At 35.2% G+C, this 23,276-nt stretch overlaps 1 protein-coding gene across 2 annotated transcripts; it reads right to left on the bottom strand.

Annotated features, from left to right (window-relative positions):
* Positions 1 to 473: 473 nt before the first annotated feature.
* Positions 474 to 19,760, bottom strand: LOC126822433 (uncharacterized). 2 transcript variants are annotated; one of them, XM_050551346.2, is made up of 11 exons: positions 19,678 to 19,760; positions 18,016 to 19,035; positions 16,152 to 16,458; positions 15,068 to 15,178; positions 14,272 to 14,463; positions 12,439 to 12,593; positions 10,719 to 10,845; positions 9,389 to 9,657; positions 9,146 to 9,264; positions 8,604 to 8,667; positions 474 to 5,092 (listed from the first exon to the last, which is right to left on the bottom strand). In XM_050551346.2, the coding sequence occupies exons 2-11, from the start codon at positions 18,967 to 18,969 to the stop codon at positions 4,991 to 4,993; spliced, it is 2,400 nt and encodes a 799-aa protein (XP_050407303.1). In that variant the 5' UTR covers positions 18,970 to 19,035; positions 19,678 to 19,760; the 3' UTR covers positions 474 to 4,990. The 2 variants fall into 2 exon arrangements, with proteins under 2 accessions (XP_050407303.1, XP_050407311.1); XM_050551354.2 differs by lacking the exon at positions 9,146 to 9,264.
* Positions 19,761 to 23,276: the final 3,516 nt, after the last annotated feature.

Genomic DNA, 23,276 nt, shown 5'->3' with positions numbered 1-23,276 from the left:
GGGGGGGGGGGCATTTTCTCGCGTTGTGTTCACGATCGCCGTAGCCTACGATGCAGGATGGTTGGGGGGGGGGGGAGAAAAAAGTATGCTCTGCACAGGTTCTTTGAAATGTCCGAGCTCTGTAACAGCGATAACAAAACTGCCTTAACCTATTTCATATGGGTAAGCCCAACCGGAGCTAATAATACCGATCTCAGTTCGCAGACCTTCAAAAAATCCGAAGACCTGCATCTGTTTACTTGTAAGTTCTAGTTCCACGCCCCTTCTTTTGAAAACACCGATTCCACCCCTGTTCCTGTTGACCCTAATATAAGCTGAATTATGTTGAATAAATTCAAATTACACCCATATAACACCCATATAAGCATTTCTATAGTAGACTATAATGTAATTTAATGTTGATAGTTAAGACACCTGCTTACCCCTATCTAACGAGGTGAAAACTCCCTCAAAGAAGAGCAATAACGTTTCTTAAACAAAATTTTATTAATAACAATATATTTCTCTTTTAATAACATAAAATAGATGGGTCGAAATATATCACAGTTTCATGCATGTCATTGTAAATAAATAGGTAAAAATCAATATGTTGTTGAAAAGCATGAAAGTAAATGAGAAAAAACAAAATATAAAACATATTAATCTATAAATGAACTCAACTGTGTCTTCACCACATGGATAATAAAACACAATTTCGCTCATACCCAAAAACTACAAATTAGACAATCTGTATTTATCAGAACTTATATTGAAATTTTCGTTACCATCCAATATACAAATATTTTCCACAAATATTTCACCCGTATAAAAATATATGAGAAACCCCATTAGAGAAAATCATAAAGACACTAAAATCACAAGAGGTATCATTGTTGAGAGAAAAAACATTGGCATGAATTTTTAATCCCATGGATGGGAAGTAATATTAATACAAAACCTTGTATTTATTAAATAAATGTTGTCTGGCTGTATAGTGTAAGAGAATAAATTGAATAAATGTGGTAAATTTCGGTATTGTTTCATAAAATTGACTTGTATTTAGAAAACATGTGAAGGCTACAGGTCAGGTATTGTCTTCAGGGCAATGACAGGACTTTGAACAAGTCGTATTTTGAGCTGTCTTCTCCCTGTGGACGGAATTATGGTAATGTAAAACAATAGAAAGGTTTTGTACAAGTCTTATTTTGAGCAATATTATATACTCAATGATTTTGTGCCTATTTGACTATATTCATCAACATTTGGAAAAGCTAAGTAACATCATTATAAAGCTGAATGGGTTGTTTCAATTCAGAAACAATTAAAATACTAGTTTGAACATTCTCATGTGTATTGCTTTTAGTATTTATTTTCTATCACAACATATAACTAAATATGAAATATAAATACAGCAGATACACCATATTGTCTAAAGCACTTCCCTACTTGTTTATCAATATTAAATTACAATTTCGTTTCATTTATTAATTCCCTACCAAAATGAAGCCAAATATACCAATACAATCTGAATAGTCAACATAAGTTCATGTGATAAAATAAAACAATTACAATGAAATATTGTTAGATCGTTCATGTAGTACAACATAATAAAAAAAAATAAAAACAAAAAGTACCATCTTACTATGGACCAGGAACTGCACATGTTGGATGAAATTAAAAAAAAAATCTAATTCACCAAATCGATGCAGAATTGTTCAAAGAAGTAGTATGCCAAGAAGAACAAGAACAAGATGAGTTCCTGGTCCAAAGGCTATTGATTGTTATAACTTATATACTATGGTTATTGGTGTTTATAATGCCCATAATTAGATTAAAGGAGATAGTCCATCTCTGTTTCTATATCCACAAAACAAAAGATAGATAATGTTGAAATTGACTATAGGTTCAACTTTTAAAAACATTCTAGGTAATGCTGTTCAGGTACCAGTACTACCCAAATTAAAGTATCTGTTCATGATGTCAGCAATGCCACAAGTCTTCCAATATGGTGTCCCCATGTTTCAAAAATGATGATGTGTTTAGCAAATCAGTCACATTAGTTTATTTTGTATAACATAATTGATAGTCATGTTTCTGCCCTTTCCAATGGCCAATAATTGCTAGTTTTGATTCAGCCAGTGACATCATGAACGCAATGTTTAATTTATTGATTGAACATGCCGAGAAAGTTTTTGAAAGTTGATTCTAGTAGCTGTCATCATTCAGGTGAACCATCTCCTATATATTAATAAATAATTAATGCAGGACTGACCAACAAAACAAAGACAAAACAAACAATAGTGGAATAAAGAACACACCAGATAAATATATCCAGAGAAGACATACAATTAAAATATTGGAAAAAAATTCCCCACAAAAATAAAAAAAAACATCTTAATGTACAAAATATAGTATATCAGTATACAAAGTTATTTGAGCCAATTGATAAATATTAAAATGTGTTACCTACACCGTTTACCCTGATAAACACTGAGTATATCTTTATGAAATCCTTTCCTTCTGTTTGTCTCTCATGACCTCTAGGTTGAGTCCAAGGTATTGTATCAAATTTGGATTAAATCCAAAGTATGTAACTGATACTTTTAGATTTGCAGAGTAAACAGTTCAGCTGCACTGGAACCCAATAATTTTAGTGGTCCTCCAATAAATATATCTTGTTTTTAGTATATTTTATTCAGATAGATTTCTGATCCATAAATTAAGGTTAAATTAAACATCATAATTATGAATACTTAATTTTTGTTTTGATATGGTTGTTTGTTTGTTATATGAATCATATAATATGTTATATATACATAGATTTCTGATCCATGAAGTACCTACATTTAAGGGCCCTTAAAATCTTCTACCATAGGGCCGAGCAACTGAACAAATTAAACCCGTCAGTCTTCATCTGGAAATGGAGACTGTTGTCCCAGGCTGTATTATACGGTGTCTGGATAAAACCAGACTTTTTTCGTTATCAAGTATAGAGCGTAGGTGATGTAGTGTAATGGTGGGTGATGGCAATAGACTATCAGGTCACCCCAAAAAAAAAATGACCAGAAATCTGAAAAGGGGTTACATGTCCAGTACACATACTTTTATTTCTGAGACTCTATTGTTAAAAACGGGATGGTCCCTTTAAATTAAACATCATGTTTGTTTGTTGGCCTGCTATATGAATAACTTCATAAGTAGGGTGCCCCACCATAAATAAATATCTTCAAATATCTTGACAATTACACCACAATATTTATATATATACCAAGCCTTAAATCAGTTTTGCACATTTATAGTCACTAAATAAACGGTCATGTTGTACTTAATAAGCTATGACCATTTAACCATCAGTAAATAATAGATTTTAACTAAATTAGAACGGTTTGCCATTTAAAAATATAATTTAAAAATGGGAAAGCGAGGCTAAGTCTCGAATATACCAGTGACCTGGTTACCACTATGCACACATCTTGTCAAAACTACAAACAGTGATAACTTGGCTCAGAATGAAGTAATTTGATTGAAATTTTCAATATTTTCATTTTACATTACATGTATTTATTTTTGAGCTATTATGGCAAGAATGGTCAGCACTTTATCTAAATCTTACATAATGTATCTTCTTAAATGGTATGATTAACTTTGTATTTGGTGTAGTATTTAATGATAAAATTGTCATGTAATGATTATTGCAGTGGTTAGCGCTGGTTTGCTTGTTGAATGTTGCTTCGGTTTATAATACTGCTGGTAATTGAATCATTTTTCGAGTAATAATCCTTTCAGAGATTCAATTTCCACACCATTATAGTTTGCAATGCATTCAATCCATCAAGTGACGATCAGCGGGTTTAATTATGTCAAATTTTTTGGCACAACACGAAATAACACGCGGTTGCCATGTGCAAGATATGCCCACATTTTGCAAGAGATGGACAGAAAACAAGTTAAAAAAAGCAATTTTCTTGTACAATCAGGGGACACAATCCAGGAAGTTATGGTCCGATATGTGTGAATATCAAAAGGAATCGAAATCTCTGGGAAATAAACATACATTTTAAGTTTTATCAAAATTGGACAAAAATTGTTTTCTCTAGCGAGTCCACAACCTTCATATTACATACTTTTACACTATTTGCATTCAATCGTATAAAATGTGTGACCTACAGTGGGACCAAATCGTTATTTTTCCGTACAATCAGGGGCCATAATCCAGGAACTTATGGCCCGATATGCGTAAATATGGAAAGGAACCAGGATCTTTGGGACATAAATACATGGACATGTTTTAAGCTTCATCAAAATAGGATCAAAATTGTGACCTCTATAGAGGATTCACAACCTTGATATTACATATTTTAACACTATTTGCGTACATAGAGCGGCCAATTTGTCTGGTAGTTTCGGTCTGATTTTCGTGAAATTCGAACTAGATCATCATTATGGTGTAACAGTGATATATTTGAACAGTTTTTTAAATTGGATGTAAATTGTGTCCTCTAGGTGGACCACAGGCCAAAAATTTGACTTTTCGTACAATCAGGGGCCCTAATCCAGAAAGTTGCGGTCTGATATGTGGGAATATCAAAATGAACTGAGATCTTCGGGTTCTAATCATACATTTCAAGTTTCATTTAAAAATTTTAACCTCTAGAGAGTACACAAGCTAAAAACGTGATCTTTGTGTTATAAATATACATTTCAAGTTTCATTTAAAAACTGTAACCTCTAGAGTGTACACAAGCTTAAAGCGTGATTTTTCGTACAATCAGGCATAATAAGCCATGAAGTTTCGATCCGATCCAATACATGTCAATATCATTTGGAGATAAACCAATATTTCGGATAAGAATTGTGACCTGTTGAGTGTCCACAAACAAATTGTGGAGGGATGTCCGGATGGGCAGGGGTGACGATAATATGCGTCCACATATAAATGTGGGTGTATAAACAGGAATTAGAACTTAAATTCCTGAGAAAAATGATAATGCAATAACAGTTTTTGATTGGCTCATATTGTAAAATCTTGAATGGCTTCAGTAAAATCAACCAATTGATTGAGTTGTTGTATCCCAAGTTTTATTTCAAGAGTTCGATAAAAACATTCTGGTGCCTGAAACATAAGGAGAAAATATTTGATTCGAATGCCAGGCCAATACCATTATATTATGCCTATCAACCACAATTATTTTATCCATTATGGGATTTAGATTTAACATTTTCTCAGGTTCATCAACTAAAATCATTATTTTCAAGCCTGTTCAGAATACCAGAAAGATGCAGACACAAGGTATTTAAATTAGCTGGATTTACTGAGGCTAAAGAAGACATTCATATAGTGGAAAGACTGGTAAGAGTGAGACTTAAAAACACAACATCCATTTATATGTTTATCATATGTGTTATATTTCTACCTACAAATGACAGTCAACTAAATTACTGATAATATATATATATACTGTGACCCTTTCTGGTAAAATAAGTCGGAATGGGAAAGTCTAATAATGAGCTACAGACAAAGTGAAAATATTGATTTTGATTGAAATTGAGATTTTCACAAAAATGAGACTATAAATATACTATCTATTGACCCAAAAGATCAAAAGAGCAATAAAACATTTTAAAACACATTTATTTGGACATTTTTTAAGCGACCGTGTTCTTAAATCTGTCTTTTTTCTTAAAATTCTCAGCGAAATTAGTTACATTTCAACGCACGCAGCGGGATGACTTGTCAATTTCCTTACGTAATACTTGGCATCGTTGTGAACGGGTGAATCTCTAGTTTATAAATATGGCCAAAGTATTACCGCTAATCTCATTTTCAACGTATAGAAACAAGTTTTAAAACCCATACAATACGTAAACACACTCAGCCCAGACAGCCGGCGCAGTGGTATCATGGTTGCGATAAGAATATGAAACTAGTGATAAAAGTTTGATTTTAGCCTTAATGTTTTGGGGTACATCCAATTCTTTCTGATAAGTAGCAGGGAAAAAATCTTAAAATTCTAATTGTATATAGATTGTCGTTGAGTGTCAACCAAAAACCATGTGTAGGAATATTAAAAATTAATCAACAAGCTGAAAATCTGGATTGTGTCATTGAGTAATACTAACAAATTGTCGTGGATTAATGATTAGTTGATTGATAATTGCCAATGATATATAAAGCCTTCCCCAAGTCATTACTTACTCCAAATAATTAATCAAAGCGGTGATTATTTGATATATCATTTCGTCTTAAAAAAAATTATATTTTGATAGTTGGATTCCGTTTGCTGTGACTTCATTTGACATGTAAAATATACAAGCATAACTAATGCTAGATTCCCACTATCACAATACGTGGTACAATTGAAATCATGCTTTTAATCGTGGAGTAATCATGGTGATCCTATCAGGTCTTATCATATATTGAGGCCAGTTGTAGCAGTAGGAATCATGTTAACTGCACCAAAGCGTAACTGCACGTAGCATGTCTTGGAGTAAATAGGGATAATCCTATGATCCCTATCGTAACGCATCGCTCGACAGTAGGAATCTAGCATAATTGAATATCATTGTTTCAAATTCTATTATCACCATGAGTCGGAAACGAGTCGAATAGCGATGATTCTCAAATGAGAAAATAATCCTTACTAGTCTTACAAATCAAATTGAAGCTTTTATCATTCTATCAGGGATTCAGATTCTGATACCATGGTACTTGAAAATAACAGTAGACCTATTGTATACGCAAAAACTTATTTTAATTCACTCGTGTGACGAAAACAGAACGCATGTGTGGCAGCTTCTTTGATAATCAAGAAACTTAACTTGATTACCCAATCAACAATCTTAATCTCTCGAGCTATAAGGTGCTTATTAATTGTTGAGTTTAACAGAAATTATTCCCATAAAGGTTATATATACAAAACCTAGATTACTAATGTATGGACTATTCTCTTTTGTTCTAATTTATAACATCGAAAAAAATATCATAAAACAAAAAAAAATAAAAATATTATGGCATGGTTGCTATGTGATTTTGTTTTGGAACATACCAACACATTTAACTAGCTTTATCTCTAAGCTACCTTTTCTGACTTGGTCAACTTCGAACGGATATAGCCCAGTCAATTTTTGCCTGATTCATGAGGTGAAGAATATGAAAATAACAATAACTCAATTTTCAAAATTTTCTCATTCCAACTCAATTTGCCAGCACGGGCCATAAGATCAATATTGTTATGTATTTCATATAAATGGTTTTTATATTTTTAAATGTTACTAATCAATAAATGGAGATATAAGGTTATTCTGACAAATATGATGCTAAATCATAAGGCAACACAAATAAAATAAGTTGTTTCTCGGACACCGCCCGCACGCAAAATTGGTTGCGCGTGCGGCCTATTTATTAGTCTTGATGAAAAATAAAAAATATGTTACGCCCGCCCGAACATCGATAAGCAAGTCATAAAAAGAATATGCCCCATACGTGAATATCCATTCAAATGTATTAAACTGATTTAGATGCATACGCTCATTTACGTGTCTTTTTTATTGATATCGAAAGAACCTCCAATTTTGTATCACGTGATTTTAATTACCTCCCCTTGTGAACTAGAATTTGATTCGTGTTAAACACCGAAAGTCATTGACAACAATGCAATGTATTTCAATCATTCGATCTTAATCGGCTCATTATTGCCGGCTTCAGTCGGTCCATGTTTGAAAAAATCCTACTTATAAAACAATGAATCGTAGAACAGGTTAATTATCATAACTTGTGGCTACGAATACGATACGATGATAGTCACCATACCTTAGTCAGAATCTGGGTCATTAACACATTTAACGGTAGTTTTGATAATCCAGAAAATAATAATTGTATTACACATTTGATGGTTTTACTGACCAGTTGTTAGTTAAATTTAAATAGTCATTCGATATAAACCCCAGATAGAACACTGAATATCCTGAGAAACACACCGAATATCCTGAGAAACAGTCATTTCCCGAATCCCGATGACACGTGACATGCATTGGTTGGAATTAGGTCAATCATTATAAACCAGCGATACTAGATTTAGATCTAAGTGTCGTTTACCGTGATGATTATTTTTGATACACATGCTGACAGAGGCTTACTCTTTAAATAGTCGTACGGAATTTTAAACCAATTTTAATTATGGTTGTCACTTAAGCTACATTACGTGAATTAAATATGGAAAATTATTTTCCTTTCAGTCAGTGTTCAGTGTTTGAGTAGACTTGATTTTTGAGTTTATGTTCTAAGTATGTATAATATATAACTGAAAGCAAAACCGTAGACGAGTATAATGACTTTCTCATTAAAAAAAAAAAAAAAAAATACAAGGCCGCCCTCCCGCCCCAACAATTTTCAACAATAGCCAAATTTTATTTTGCACCATCCTCTAGCCAGAAATGAGGTAAAAAAAAAAATAACCCGCCCTCCCCCCCCCATAGTTTCAGCTGTCAGTTGCCCGAGAAACAAAACATTTATTTTGTGTAGCCTAAAAAAGGTGGAACAGGTTATTGTGACATATATACTGTGAATCAGTATAAGACTATTTAGGGAAGTATAAATATAGTAAAGACATAGAAAATATACTAACCTCACCCTTCAAGTTTTGCAAGAAAACTATTTCTTTTCCACTTAATTTACACAATTTTTGATTTCTGTAATAAAAAATAAACAACTTGTCATTAATTTCATCAATCAGGTAACTGAACATATACATAAATGGTCAAGCTTTACAAGTCAAAATGTAAACAGGGAGGTAACTCTGTATATTCTAATCCTTAAAATGGCCAAATAAACTGCAATGTTTAACATTCACCAGCTATTAAAGTCAATAAGTGAATGGGACAATATCTTTGTTGGAAATTGAAAAATTCAGAATTTTGGAACAGCTGATCTAATGAATTATCTTATGTGAACAAAGTCTGTCACAACATATATATGCACATGAATATACTACAAATTTCCACAAAGAGTAATAAAGTGCATAAGACCAAAGATAGCTGGATCCGGCAAATTTAAGTCGACTGGTTCAGGAAGTACAGTAAGACGTACCACTTGGAGAAAGACAGGTAGCAAGCTCAGGTTTAATTATCACAGAGGACCAGCCATTTAAATTAAAATGTTATTAAATACCCTTGTAAATTATATTTTTGAAGCCATTTTGCCACATCTTTAGGTGTCCATTTCATAATCCTGTCAGTATCTTCTCGGTTAGTATTTTTCGAGTTACTGGATTTTACCAATACAGCTGACTAAATTTTAAAAAAAAGAAACTGCTATAAAATGCAAAGTGAAAACAGTCTCGCAAAAAAGGGAGGCATGCCAAAAATGCAAATCATGAATAAAGACACATTTACTCAGAGTTAATCAACCAACCTGTTTCTGTATGACTGGAGAATCAACTTCATCAGCTGTTGCAGTCTTCAGATTTGGTTTGGGTTCTTCTTCTACAACTGCTATGGGATCATACACCTGTTTAACAGCTTTCATTAAACCATCTATACGGGTTTCAAATGAATATTTTCCACTAAAATCATAAAATAGTTTTGCGCCGAGAATAAATCCAAGCCATCCATCTGGTCGATAACCTCTCTCCATAATAAGAGGGATAATTGGACGTCGTAACTGGAAAGCATATTCTGCTTCTAAAAAATTCAATGAATTTGAATACATGATATGATATCTGTCTTGTTAATGTAGTGCCAGTGGTACTAAAAATGTTATAATACTTATATACTGATACACAATAAAAATGCACAACTTTTATAAATGGATAATTGTAAATCTGTCAATTCTGAGAATCATGTTTTCACGGTAGCCTAACAGCACCATAGATAATACTCTCAAACACAAAAAAAATTAATTTGACAGAATGGGGATGTTTAATATCACACAACTTTATGATGCAGATATTGGATATAAAATGTGTCTTTAAAAAAGCTAGGGTCAGTGTCATTATAATGACTACATTTCATTCTGGGAGGGGTGATGCCAAAATTTAAATTTTAGCTGCATTGCATCTTGCCAGTTCTGCCAGTCTCCCAGTCCAAACAGTCATGCGTTTTCATTGCCTCTCAGAGAATGTTCAGACATATATCCTGTAGTGTATATAATAATCTAGATTACCCAGACACTGTAGACTAGCTGGTCTTAAATTATATAGCCATGTGGGAAATTAACAAAGAAATGGCTGTTACTATGTGGTGTTAATTTTAGCATTTCAATTGTGGGGGAATTGATGGCGTCTTTACAAATATAATATATCGGACTGGTTGAAAGAGACAAAGTCTGTTATAATACTAACACAATATCTCAATTGACATATTGTTCTTGTAAAATTAACATCACTTTTTCTATTGTGTCTTGAACAAATGAAATGAAATGGGATTTAACATCCTTTTGTTCTGCATGCGCCATACAGTGTGCTATGAGGGAAATTTTGCAATAACAGTTGAACTACAGCCTTCTCTGATATTGAATTTCAAATGCCAATGTGTACACAGGACCTTGGTTTTTCGTCCCATTCGAACGACTATATGTTGCCCCTTGCCAGTTCCTGCACCACTGAAACTACACCAGAAAATCCTGATGAACTTTTTTGCCCAACATCAGGATTGAACACGAGACCTCCAGCTTAGAGAGTCAACGTCTTACTCACTGATCCACCAGGGATCATCGGCTTTAACAAATAAAATACCACATTTACCTGCTCGACAGTTTGGACTATCTTTATATTTTTGTGACATACAGATGACCACAGCTTCAGCACCTTCTATAGCAGATGCCATGGCTTGTAAAGTTGATCCTTCCATATTGTCAATATCCATCCATACCTGTAATATAAACAAACATTATAATAACATTCTGAAAATTGAACACAAAAGAGATAAGCTTTTAATTTAGGTAAGGATAAGATATTGAATTGTGATCATCTACCAATGTTATTTCCATTGGTGATGGAGCAATCTTTAAATTTAAGAGAGAGAGAGAGAGAGACAGAAATGGGGTTTAACACCCACTCAACACAATCTAGGTTATTTCGGGACTAAAACATGGTTCAATTTTATTTCAATAATTCGCTTGCGCGTAGGGGTCTTTTAGCAGTGGGAGGAAACCGGAGAACCCGGAGAAAACCCTAGAGGTTGGACAGGCGACCCTACTCCTTGTCACATACAACCAGGGATTTGAAACCACTTTAAATTTAAGTCTTCTTGTTTACTAGTTTTAGTTTAAATTTTGGCATACCGGTACTCCGTTGACAGTGGAACACAAAATCAGTTACATCTCAGCACTGGCTTTATCTTGTAATGAAGACAGATTGTCATACCACAACACAAATTTAGAGGTCTATCCAATTTAAAACTACATTTTTAAAATCATAATTAGATCATCTGTTTTTATAAACAACTTGATAAGGCAGGAAAAATAAAAGATGGCAACATGAATTCAGTAAACAGAATGGGAATTATTTGGATTGATTGATACGAGTAATTTTTGTTTTAATAGGCTTTTTTTAAAGGCCAGCTCTCACTAAATACTGTAAGACAAATAGGACAAAATATCAAAAACGGCTTAATTCTGTATTCAAAGACTTTGAAATATGATAAAAACACTTATCTCACAAAATAGTGGAAATATTTAGCTCTGAAGCTGGATTATATATGACTACATTAATTTTCATTAAAAAGAGAGAAAGAGAAATGGGGTTTAACATCCACTCGACATAAACTTGGTCATTTCGGAATTCACATACAGTTCAATCTTATTTCAATAATTTGCTTGTGTGTAGGGGTCTGTGCATGTACTAGTGGGAAAAAACCGGAAGACCTGAAGAAAACCATCTAGGTTGGAAAGGCAGCTCTACTTATTGTCACGTACAAGCAGGGAGTTGAAACCATGTCACTTGACTTAATGACAGACCTTATGATTTAATGGTGCTCACTTTAAACTATTCGGCCACCCAACCCCACTTTCATTAAAAAAGCAAATTGATAACTACTGATACAAAGCATGCAAACCCTCATGGCAACCAAAAACAGAAAATTTTGACATTTCTGCAGAATATAAAATAAGTAAAAAAAAAAACCAGATCTTTATCAATGATAAAGTAATGCATAAAGTCAATATATTTGTTTATCTCACTTAGAGAGGAAGCCACAGTGGCTCAGTGAGTAAACCTAGTGTTTGCTGAGAAGTTCATCTGGATTATTTAGCATGGTTCAACATTGTCAGTGTTAAGGACAATATATATTCATTTGGATGGGATGAAAAATCGAGGTAACGTATCCACATTAGCTTGCACATAAAAGAACCCTTGACAACTGGAATTCGGTAGAAGAGTAAGCCATAGCTCTGCTACCCAAGCAAAATTTCCCCTCATAGGATACACCATGCAGTGTTCAACTTTGTAACATTATCCAACATACCTGATGACTGTTTTCACGGAGACTGCTGCTGACTTGTTTTAAAACAGCTTGATGATCCCATTGGTAGCTTATCATCACATGACCACGTACTTTCTCCTCCTTCGCTTTATTATATTTTTTATTAGTTTCTTCTTTCTTCTTCTCAACTGTTTTAACTAATTAAATTAGATTCCTTTTTATTTTTTGTTATTATTTTTCTAATTTCCTACACTATATGAATATAAGATCTAACATATATCTAGAACAGCTGTCAGATTCCTGACATTCATTTATTCTTGGCGCTTAATGTCATGCAGCATCCAGCAAGGGTGATATCGTATACATGTGTTTCCTAGGAAACTTGCAAGAAGAGATCAGAGGTTTGTCTAGCTTAGGTTGGAGATAGAGGAGTGATTAAGGCATTTTACTGTCTAATTTCCTTGATTAAAATGCAATCTTTCCTTTTGAGATACAGTGTCCAATTAATGGTGTTGATCCAGACCATTCATAAAATCCTTCCAAAGACATTGTTCCTGAGTACAGATAAAATAAAGAAGTGCCCTAAACTGGACTGTCGAGGTGATGGCCTGCAGGTGCAGTCTGGCGACATTGTCACCAAAGCTAAGATCTAGAGGGGGCTGATTAATTTTAAGGTTTTGGCTGGCATAAAGAATGGCCTATCTAGCTTACAATAAAGCGCTTCGATACAGTAATATTTTCACGAGGCTAGGGATTATCATGCCATGAGCCTTAGCTACAAGAAACAGCTCCTTCCAAAGCCAGCTGACATCCCTTTCTGTAGGTATGTCCGACTAGCATTACCCATCTGAGAGGTCGCTTACTGATCCCACCTAGAGTAGAACGCTCGATCTGTTTATTCTAAAGGGATCAAATCAGTATACTGCAAACTTCATAAATTGATCAGTGGATGTTTTCATGGCACGATCAGAACGTCTGTGTTTTCATTGGCGGTTTACAGTACACAGAAAGCATGACACATTGATAGTAAAATTGAGTACAGTAAAATATACAAAACAGAGTAAAATGAATTGAAAAACATCTGATCTTATAAGTTATATTCCAGATGTATATCTTTATCAAAATACAAAATTGATCACTTATTTTATCAATATTTATCATAAACTATATATATTTAAATACTATTTGAATAAAGACTTTTCGTACAGTAAAATCAGTAAAGTGACCATTTAACTTTCTCCTCCAAATGTTCTAGTCGACTAAATGCTTCACTACAATAACAAACTTACTTAAAGTATTTATCGGGTGGTTATTTCCAATAAAAGTATGGTAATTTTGGTAGAAAAATACTGGATTCCCCGAAAAACACTCATGAAGCGTATACAGAACAAAAATGTAAGGGTTCCCCTAATCAACAGGCCGACGATTAGGAATTTCTGCATGCGTGATGTCAAAGGTCACACGCGAACATTGAGCGCTTGATGTACAAGTTGATAAACTTTATGAAGAGTTAGACATACAACACTTTCTGAGATAAAAATGACGCGTGTAGTGGATAATTCTGAGAATTTAATTAGGATTCGATATTTGTAATAAATAGTAAGCGATTAAAGACAACATCGTCTTATGTATGCAATGAATTCTCCTCTGACTTCCAAGAGAGGTAAGTCACATGACGTAAACATGACCTGGTTTGATCGAATTTTTATAGCAGGGCATTCCTTCGCAATTACAATATTTGAGAAGAATTTGAAGCAAAGTTATGTCAAATTAATTAGTTTGAATATGTTTTTAGTCCATATATACCATTAAATCACCCAGTTTGTACGCGGGAACCCATCTTTACTTAAAAATTACAAAAAAATTCATACATACCCAAATGTTTGAACTGATCTTCATTACGCAGTGTTTTCTGTAAAGTCCAAAATATACCCTGACTCATTTTTTTCATTTTACCAGTCGATGTTTTCCCTATTCTCTCAATTGTTTCAATTAGATTGGGCTCAGACACCATTTTCTGTTTGTTCACATCATCGAAAGCTAAAACCCACAATGACTCCATGGCCTCTGTAATAAAGTCACATAATGTTTAGTGTAACAAGTAAAGCCTAGGTCAGGAAATCGAACCTGTGACCTTCAGTGTGAAAGATAAACAAATGAAATGAAATGAAATGGGGTTTAATGTCCTACTGTTCTGCTCCGATGGGACTAATGAAGCCGGCCATACGCCTTACGTGCACAGTGTGCTAGGAGGAAAATTTTGCCCGGTCAACGGCACTGCAGCCTACTCTTATATCGTATACCAATTGCCAAGAGTATTTTATAACTATACTTTTTAAAGTGAGAAAGGAATTCCAGGGGGCGCGATCGTCTGTCAAATGTGAAGCACTGTATTTTTGAAGGAGCGATTTGCAGCTGTTGTAATTTTAGAAGAATTTTTTATGGATCCTCTATTTTTTGGAAAACATGAAGCACTGGATGTATGAAAAATTTTGTACGGACAGGCTCAGGAATTCCTACATCATCTGTAAGAAATGAAAGTAAATTGGGTTTAACTTCCTACTTTTCAGCTCTGCCTGGGCTAATGAAGATGGGTCACCTTTTCAAATGAAGATATGTCTTTCTCCATTGGCTTGTTAACTGGCATTAATTAGAAATTGATAAAATCTACCTTCACGTTCAACCTTGACCTCGGAGACAATCAGTGTTAAAAGCAAGGGCAGACAACCCAATTCTACCAATAGTTTCTTGTTTCCATCATTTCTAGCCAATCGACCAACAGCTGAAGATAAAATACAAAAATAAGTGATAACTAGAATAAAAGAGAGGACTGAAACTAGTATCATTCTGATTAGAACAAAATGCAATAGATGCAATGGTATGCCAAGGTTAAAACCTCAACATGGAACGTGCAAATGACTTAATTCAATGGGATAAAGCTTTGGATGCCATCACAAGATTGGTCGATGGATTCCAACAGACAGGCTCCACTAAAGAACAGCCAAGGGCTGGACGGCAATGTGTGACAATGGCTAAACAAGACCAGCACCTTATCCGGCCATATTTGCAGGATTGCACGCTGCCAGCTTTGAGAACTGCTGCTGTCATGAGGGGTCCAGAACTATGTTCTGTATAAGCTATATGTGTTGGATCAATTCTGACTTAATGCTGTTACTGACTGTTGAATTTTACCCATTGTTCCTACTGTAAAGTGTTTAAAATATCCATCCTACTGTCATACCAAAAATCACAACTGAGCTGCATTATGACTCTGTAGTGCTTCCAGTCAAATCCAAATCAGTGGTGTATGCTCATTGTGTCTCGGTATATGGAGTGCCAGCCAAAATGGCAGAGAGAGAGAGAGAGAGAGAGAGAGAGAGAGAGAGAGAAATGGGGTTTAACGTCCAATTGACACAAACTAGGTCATTTCGGGACTAACATATGGTTTAATTTTTTTATTTCAATAATTCGCTTGCGCGTAGGGGTCTTTAGCAGTGGCAGGAAACCGGAGGACCTGGAGAGATGACCCTACTCCTTGTCACATACAACCGGGGAATTGAAACCCCGCCAGTTGACTCAATGACAGACCATATGATACAGCGTGCGCGTGCTAACCATTCGGCCATCCACCCCCCCCCCCCCCCAAAATGGCAGACACCAAAGGAATTTTGCCTGACATTTTTAGTAGCAAGTGTCATTTTTCCAGGCTTACACTTTTGTCATTTTGTTCGAACAATATAAAACTATCTACGTACTTCTGCCAAGTTCTGCAGCTGACCACCCGGCATCCCGTCTGTTCGCTCGTTTACTGGCGTTACTTAACTTCTTCAACATGAACTTGATACTGCCTTCATTCGAGTTCAACATGTCACACTCATCTTCATTAACCAGATCAGCCAATGTCGCCACGGCAGATAACTTGTGCAATTCAGTACTAGAGTCCAAATATGGCTCACAAGCTTTCACGTAGCCATGTGACCTCATAATTGGAACATTCTCAGATAATATGGCCATGTTATGAGCTACTCCTATCATTCTTTTAACATAAGACTCTTCCTCTTTCTGGAAAATATATTCATAAAATTAAAAATATTTTTAAAAGTATTGAAAAGCTGAAATGAAATAATATGGGGTTTAAAGTTCTGCTTTTCTGCTCTGGCTGGGCTAATGAAGAGAGGCATATTATACAGTGTGTTATGATGGAAATTTTACCAGGAGAGCCGCGTTTAGGCCTACTCTTATATTAAATCCCAAGCGTTCTTTTTCATGAAATACCAATGTGTACACGGAACCTCTGCTTTTTTGCCCCATCCAAACGACTAGACAGCTGTCCATTTCCAGGTCCTCTGTCCTGCACAACTGGCAAGGGGAAACCAAGCTGGAAAATCCAAAGGTAATTTCTAAGCCAACTCCAGGAGCGAAGTCGAGACCTCCTGGCTAGTGAGCCAAAGTCCACCACCAGCAAAGTTGTTTGTGCTAGTTCTAAAATCCTAGGAACTTTTTCCCTCAAAAGCTAAACAGAAACTAATTTTCGATCGGAATGTTCTGAAATTCGATATGGTTCCTCTTCAGGCCCGAATGAGCATGCCCAGTACTCACACTGGCTTTCAATAATTTTCTGCCAAAATGGATGATAATTTTTATATAAAAAAATGTTTATATTTTTTTCTGCCAACTGGAATATTTTATCTGCCAAACATGTGTGATAAAAAAGACAACATGTAACAATTTTATATCCCAGTAAGGCCTATTATAAAACAATTATCGATATCAGATTTTATTTTTGGTGACTTTACTCTTTAGTCTATTTGCACACCGTACTGCACAATATATTTTCAGTATTCAAATCTCATCCAAGAATTCAACCATCAAAATATTCAATTCTCTTCGAAAAGAATTGTCGGCCATTTTGATTACATGTATTACCATTTTTGTTCAAAACGAAACGAAACATCAGATAAACACCACTTGGATCAATCATTAGGAGTAAATAATGACTTGAGATAGGCGATATATATATTTATATGATTAGTTGATTGATATTGCCAATTGGCAATCGTATCATGCCAAATGGCAATTATCAATCAACTAATCATTAATCCAAGACAACTGATTATTAATAGTATTACTCATTGACGCAATCCGGATTATCAGTCAGTTGATTAATCTATAGTTTGCCGCCACTTGATTGACACTCACATGATTAATCCAGGATAAGATTTTTTCCACCAGTTCTCAAAAAGAATCGCCAGTAACGCAGGGCAAATAGTTTGCCGCTACTTGATTGACACTCACATGATTAATCCAGGATAAATATGATAGAATTTTAAGATTTTTTCCACCAGTTCTCAAAAAGAATCGCCAGTAACGCAGGGCAATATCGCCAAATTTATCCCCAAAATCAAATTTATTGAAAGTTACAACTTTGGCAATCGACAGCATGAGCCGGAGCATGCCAACAGGTTTTCTTTTTTAATTCCATGAGTGCTTTGACATGAAAGATAGCTACGGAAAATGCATTCAAATCATTTCTCAATGACTCACAATATTTGGAGCTGAAATTTTCAGACAAGAGAAATAGGCTTCTTATTTCACAAAATAAAACCAAAGATTACTCACAATCAAAGTCCCATCCTTATGTTTTGGAAATAATTCCAATAATTTGTCTGCTATCATTTTTACAAATTCTTCATGCTGACAAAAAGCTCTTCGCATCACATCGGCACAGTCTGTGTAATTCATTGTACAAATGAACAATGTTTCGAGTAAATTATGAACTTCCTTTATAACCTGTCCATCATCATTTAAATATGTCTTTTTTTTAAGTGCCTCAACAGATATTTCACACACCAGGGGCACAAATCGACCATCAGCAATTAACAATTTGCTGACTTCTAATCGATAACTCTGTACAAACTCGGACTGTGCACCAAACATGGCTGAATAAGTTTTACGATGAAACATCATTTCTTCGGAAATCTCTTGCGTCGATCTGGATTTATAAGTTGATAAGCTTAACGTTGATTTGGCAAGGAATTCTCGGATTCGTTTTAAAGCCAATTCTTGTGCTTGTTGCATCTGTTCCTGTGTTGGTTCTGCCTTCGTTGGACTTAGTTTTAAAACTGTCACACGTTTAGGGGCTGAAGCAACAGTGTTAGTTGGCGGAGCAGGATCTGCAGCACTAGAATTAGACATACCAGTGTTAGAGTTTGCAGTATGAGTGGTCATGTTGGAATTAGCAGTACCAGTACTAACATTGGAATTAGCAGTACCACTGGAATCTTTAGTACTATTTGTATTAGAATTTACTGTACCATCCACTGTGGTGGAATTGGCAGTACTACTGATACTTGTTTTAGTATTTGCTGAGTCTTTGATTGTGTTATTGTTTGTAGAATTGACAGAATTTTCAGTGGGTGCTGTTGTGACTTTTATAATTTTGGTTACGTTTTTGCCACTTTTGTTTAATTCATTATCCTCTTTTTCGATTGTGGAACTGAATTTTGATTTTGCGACCACATCAGATTTCCGTCTGGTTGCTTGAATCTCTGTTTGTGAGGCACCAGCACCCATTATATAGGTAGTTATGTTCTGTTTAAAGATAGGCTACTATCCCTGGTTAAAGGTCCATTTAAACACCTGAAAATAATAAAAATAGAATATGATCAGAGGATATGTCCTATGCAGTACTTTGGGACTCTTTAAGGTCCAACACCGACCCTGACCATAACTGATTGACCTACAGTGATTATGCATAGTTTAATTTGGTAGATTATAATAGAAAGGAATGCATAGCATGGTTTATCTAAATTGCTCAATATTTCTATCGAATGTTTATATTGCTAGAGTGTTACTGTCAGTGATGCAGGACGGAGGGCCTGACAAGGACAGCTGTATAGTCTTTTGGATGGGACGAAAAACCAAGGTCCTGTGTAGGCCTACACATTGGCGTGCACGTAAAAGATCCCTTGACAGTTGGAATCTCGATATAAGAGTAGGTCGTAGCGCCGCTGTACGGGCATAATTTCCCTCATAGCACAGTGTACGGCGTATGCCTGTCTTCATTAGCCCCGGAGCAAAACAGTAGAACATTAAACCCCATTTCATTTCATTTCCCCAAATAATTGTGGCCTATACATTATCTAGTACACGTAACTGGATGAAAAAGACTGACGCAATATTATGTAAAGAATTTCTCATTTTCTGTTAAAAAACACATTTTATAAAGTTTATTACTGATCAGTATATATGTTTTATGTAGAATATATCAATCAAACCTACCCATATTTGTTAGTCATTGTAACCCTGTTATTGATTAAATCCAAACATGGATGTTTCGTTGCTATTACCAAAAGTAAACAAACAGTAGATTCTAGTCTCGAATACACTAGTCACTCGTAACATAGTGACAGAATTTGGCACACTGATCAGCAGTGAATATTCGCTATGCCACACAATCACTGATAAGGATGACATCAATGCGACTTATTGAACTCAAATATTAACTTTTTTCCACCGAAAAATTAAATTGTAAAACATTTTTTTGATGTATTAGAAAAATAAATAAAGACGTTTGACGTATTTGTAGGTAAAAATTATTTCCTATTTAGTGTAAATGGGTATTAAAATGACTAAAAGGCAGCATTCTGCCCGAAGCAGTAACGTCTTATGTAAACAATGCACGCGACATTCAGCCAATGATTGACGTCGCGTGCTGTGACAGCACGTGTTAAAGACAGTCATCTTTTACAGAGATATTAGAAGACTCGTAATTCTCTGTGAAACAGATTGAGAATTTGGCACTTGATATCAATTTAAATCCGCACATCTCTCGCGGTTGTTGCTTCACGAACACGAAGGTGCTCTGAGCTTCAGGAACATGAAAATGGCAAATTTACTCCACTCAGTTTTATTCAGACATTTTAGTTTGAACCTCTACCACAATATAGAAACGGACAAAACGGATGCTTTTCTAAAGTTGCAAATGATCGGCCTACAATTATGATTATATTATAGTTATGATCCGAATTATATTAAATGACTTTAGAAGGAGACGTGTAAACCTTTGCAGAATGAATTGTACTGCGCGAATAAATATACTGTTGACCGTATATAACACTACATGAAATTGCAAGAAAATCTTAATATAAAATTTCAGTACCAAGCTTAATAAAAAAGAAACACTAATCTTAATACCAAAAGACTAATGCATACAATTTATTATTAGCATAATACGAAATATTAACTTACCTAAAATTAATAGAGTTCCAAATAAAATATACAAGCTGGTGAAGGTACGGAAACTTACTAGAGACTAACAGAGTAAGTATACTCGTCATAATTCAAATAGGTATATAAACCAAACCTTACTATCAGTTCACAAGTTAACTTCGAACTAAATTAAACATTTTAATGGGACTATAGATGAATTTACAAACACGCCCCTTTCAATATAAAACTGAAGGAAATAGGGGTTAACGTCTTACTTAACGACTGGGCTGATGAAGACGGGTATATTTTGAATTACAACTGACTAGGCTTCTTTAAGGTGCACGTCAGCCTGTACGACTACACACAGTTCCTTTACAGGCCCTCGATTCTGCACTACTGACAAGTGGAAATCACACCGGAAAAAAACCTGAGGATCTTTCTCGGCCAAAACCCGAAATGAATGAACCCGAAACCTCTCATGGTTAGCGAGCCAGCACTCTCCCACCACATTTCAATAAGATGATAATAATAATAAACTTTTTAAAGTACAGTTTAATACGTTATAAAAAATCAATAATATATATACACAGTTAGAATAAACAAACATTATCGGAGCACAGTCCAAATATGACGAAGGGGAATAATTACTACGCATTCTATAATAATTTAAACATATATTAAAGACAACATTTCATTCTCTCTATCCGAATGCGTTTTCTTCGGTTGTGCTTTTTACCGGATGAAATGTGCGACTTTAAACAAATTTAATTCATAATGTTCAACACAATATTAATGTTTTCACATTTTTGATTTCGCTGGCACTCAAATTGGACAGCAGAGGCAACCGGGAACACAGATTCGAAAAATTATAACATTCGGAGCTTTTGCCCTTGGTCACTTTTAAAATCGTTTAGACTCTCTATTGGCTTATTTTATTATCCGGTGATTTTCAATTTGGGGATCACGTGGCTAAGTGGGTAAGACGTTGACTCGCTAGCCTGGAGGTCGGGTGTTCGATCCCTGCATTGGCCGAGAAAGTTCATCCAGATTTTCCGGCGTGGTTTCCCCTTGTCAGTGATGCAGGACGTAGGTCCTGACAATGACAGCTGTCTAGTCGTTCGGATGGGACGAAAAACCGAGGTCCAGTGTACATATTGGCGTGCACGTAAAAGCTCCCTTGGCAGTTGGAATTCGATATAAGAGTAAGCCGTAGCGCCGTTGCCCGGGCAAAATTTCCCTCATAGCACACTGTATGGCGTATGCCCGTCTTCATTATCCCAGTGAGCAGAACAGTAGGACGTTAAACCCCATTTCATTTCATTTTGATTTTCAATTTATACATTTTCATTTTATTCATTTGTGTTTATAGGCTTACAATTTGGACAGCTGAGGCAATCGAGAACACAGATTCTAAAAACTGTTACATTTGAGGCTATTGCCCTTGGTAGGTTTAAAACCGTTTAGACTTGTGTTTAGTGGCTTGTGTTATTATCTGATTGATTTGACATTTGTACGTTAATATGCATTTGAGTATTTTATTTATTTGTGATTATAGGCTTGGTAAATCTTGTTATCGCGGTGTAATTGATAGTAGTAATTGATATCAATGGTGCTTTATTTGTTTATGTCCCAATTACAAAATATCGTTAAACAAATCGAACTGGGGTGCCTTTATAAAACCCAGATAGTTGAGGCGATGTACCTTGGCATATATAGAACTATTGCCTATAAGTCGGTTTTATGTATTGTTATTAAACAGAATTATGTTTTCTGCATTTTAGTTTAAATCAAACTTTGACCAATACCATATTCTTTGCCGACGATGAAGACATTGGGTGTTTTCGCCAATATTTAATTTTATGTAAACTTCACAATTGTTAGTATAAATATAGCATTTATGAATATCACAAACTGCAATGTAACCATGGACACTCCTCGCAGTGTTTCGTTTGGGTAGACCTAGAGACTTCTCGGGCCATTGGTCTGAAATAATGTAACAAATTGCCCTGTCTTAGCGACTTTGTCGTGTTTTTTTTCTATGAATAATCGCATGGAAGGGCCCCTTTATGACTCGCAACGCTCGACAGACTTAATCGTTGGCACCCACTTTTGAAAAATCATGTATTCGCCCCCGCCATGGCCTGGGCTTGTGGTGTGGGCTTTACGGCGGCGAATAATACAGGACCACGTGTAACGATCATATTGACAATAATATCGATATGGTATTTATTATAATCCTTCTATTATATCCACTGACAATTATGCGCTATTCATACAGCTACTTAACCCCTTAATCCCGTCGGTAGATCGAACACACGTGACTATTGATCCTGATTAACAGGCCACTCAACAATGGTTAATCTACTGCAGTTCGTATCACAGTCACCCGATTGCAGGTCTTCGAAGTATTTTGTAAGCACCGCCGACCGGGATACGATTCGAGCATTCACTTCTGAAATCGTGCGTTGCCTGCTCCACTTGTTTGGTTCATAGCTCACCCGAATTAATAATAGTAAACCGCATTGACTAGGATAGGATTTACAATTCGCCCTTAAAGAAGCTATGTTTGTAACTTGATGAACGTGATCCCTTGACAACGGAGTGATAAGATAGCAGGCGACGAAAGGTTTTGAACGGACGACTTGATATTACTGGTATCATATTACCAA

This window comes from Patella vulgata, chromosome 1 (genome assembly GCF_932274485.2).
Source record: "Patella vulgata chromosome 1, xgPatVulg1.2, whole genome shotgun sequence".
Classification (NCBI taxonomy): Eukaryota; Metazoa; Mollusca; class Gastropoda; family Patellidae; genus Patella; species Patella vulgata.
The sequence above is the reverse complement of the archived record's forward strand: the minus strand, read 5'-3'. Positions and strand labels throughout refer to the sequence as shown.

Coding starts and splice junctions, on each gene's coding strand:
- LOC126822433 (XM_050551346.2), bottom strand. CDS start 18,969: ATGGGTGCTGGTGCCTCACAAACAGAGATTCAAGCAACCAGACGGAAA. Junction 9,658..10,718: donor TAGTCCAAACTGTCGAGCAG/GTAAATGTGGTA, acceptor TGAATTTTTTAG/AAGCAGAATATGCTTTCCAG. Junction 9,265..9,388: donor CTCCAGTCATACAGAAACAG/GTTGGTTGATTA, acceptor TTTAAAATTTAG/TCAGCTGTATTGGTAAAATC.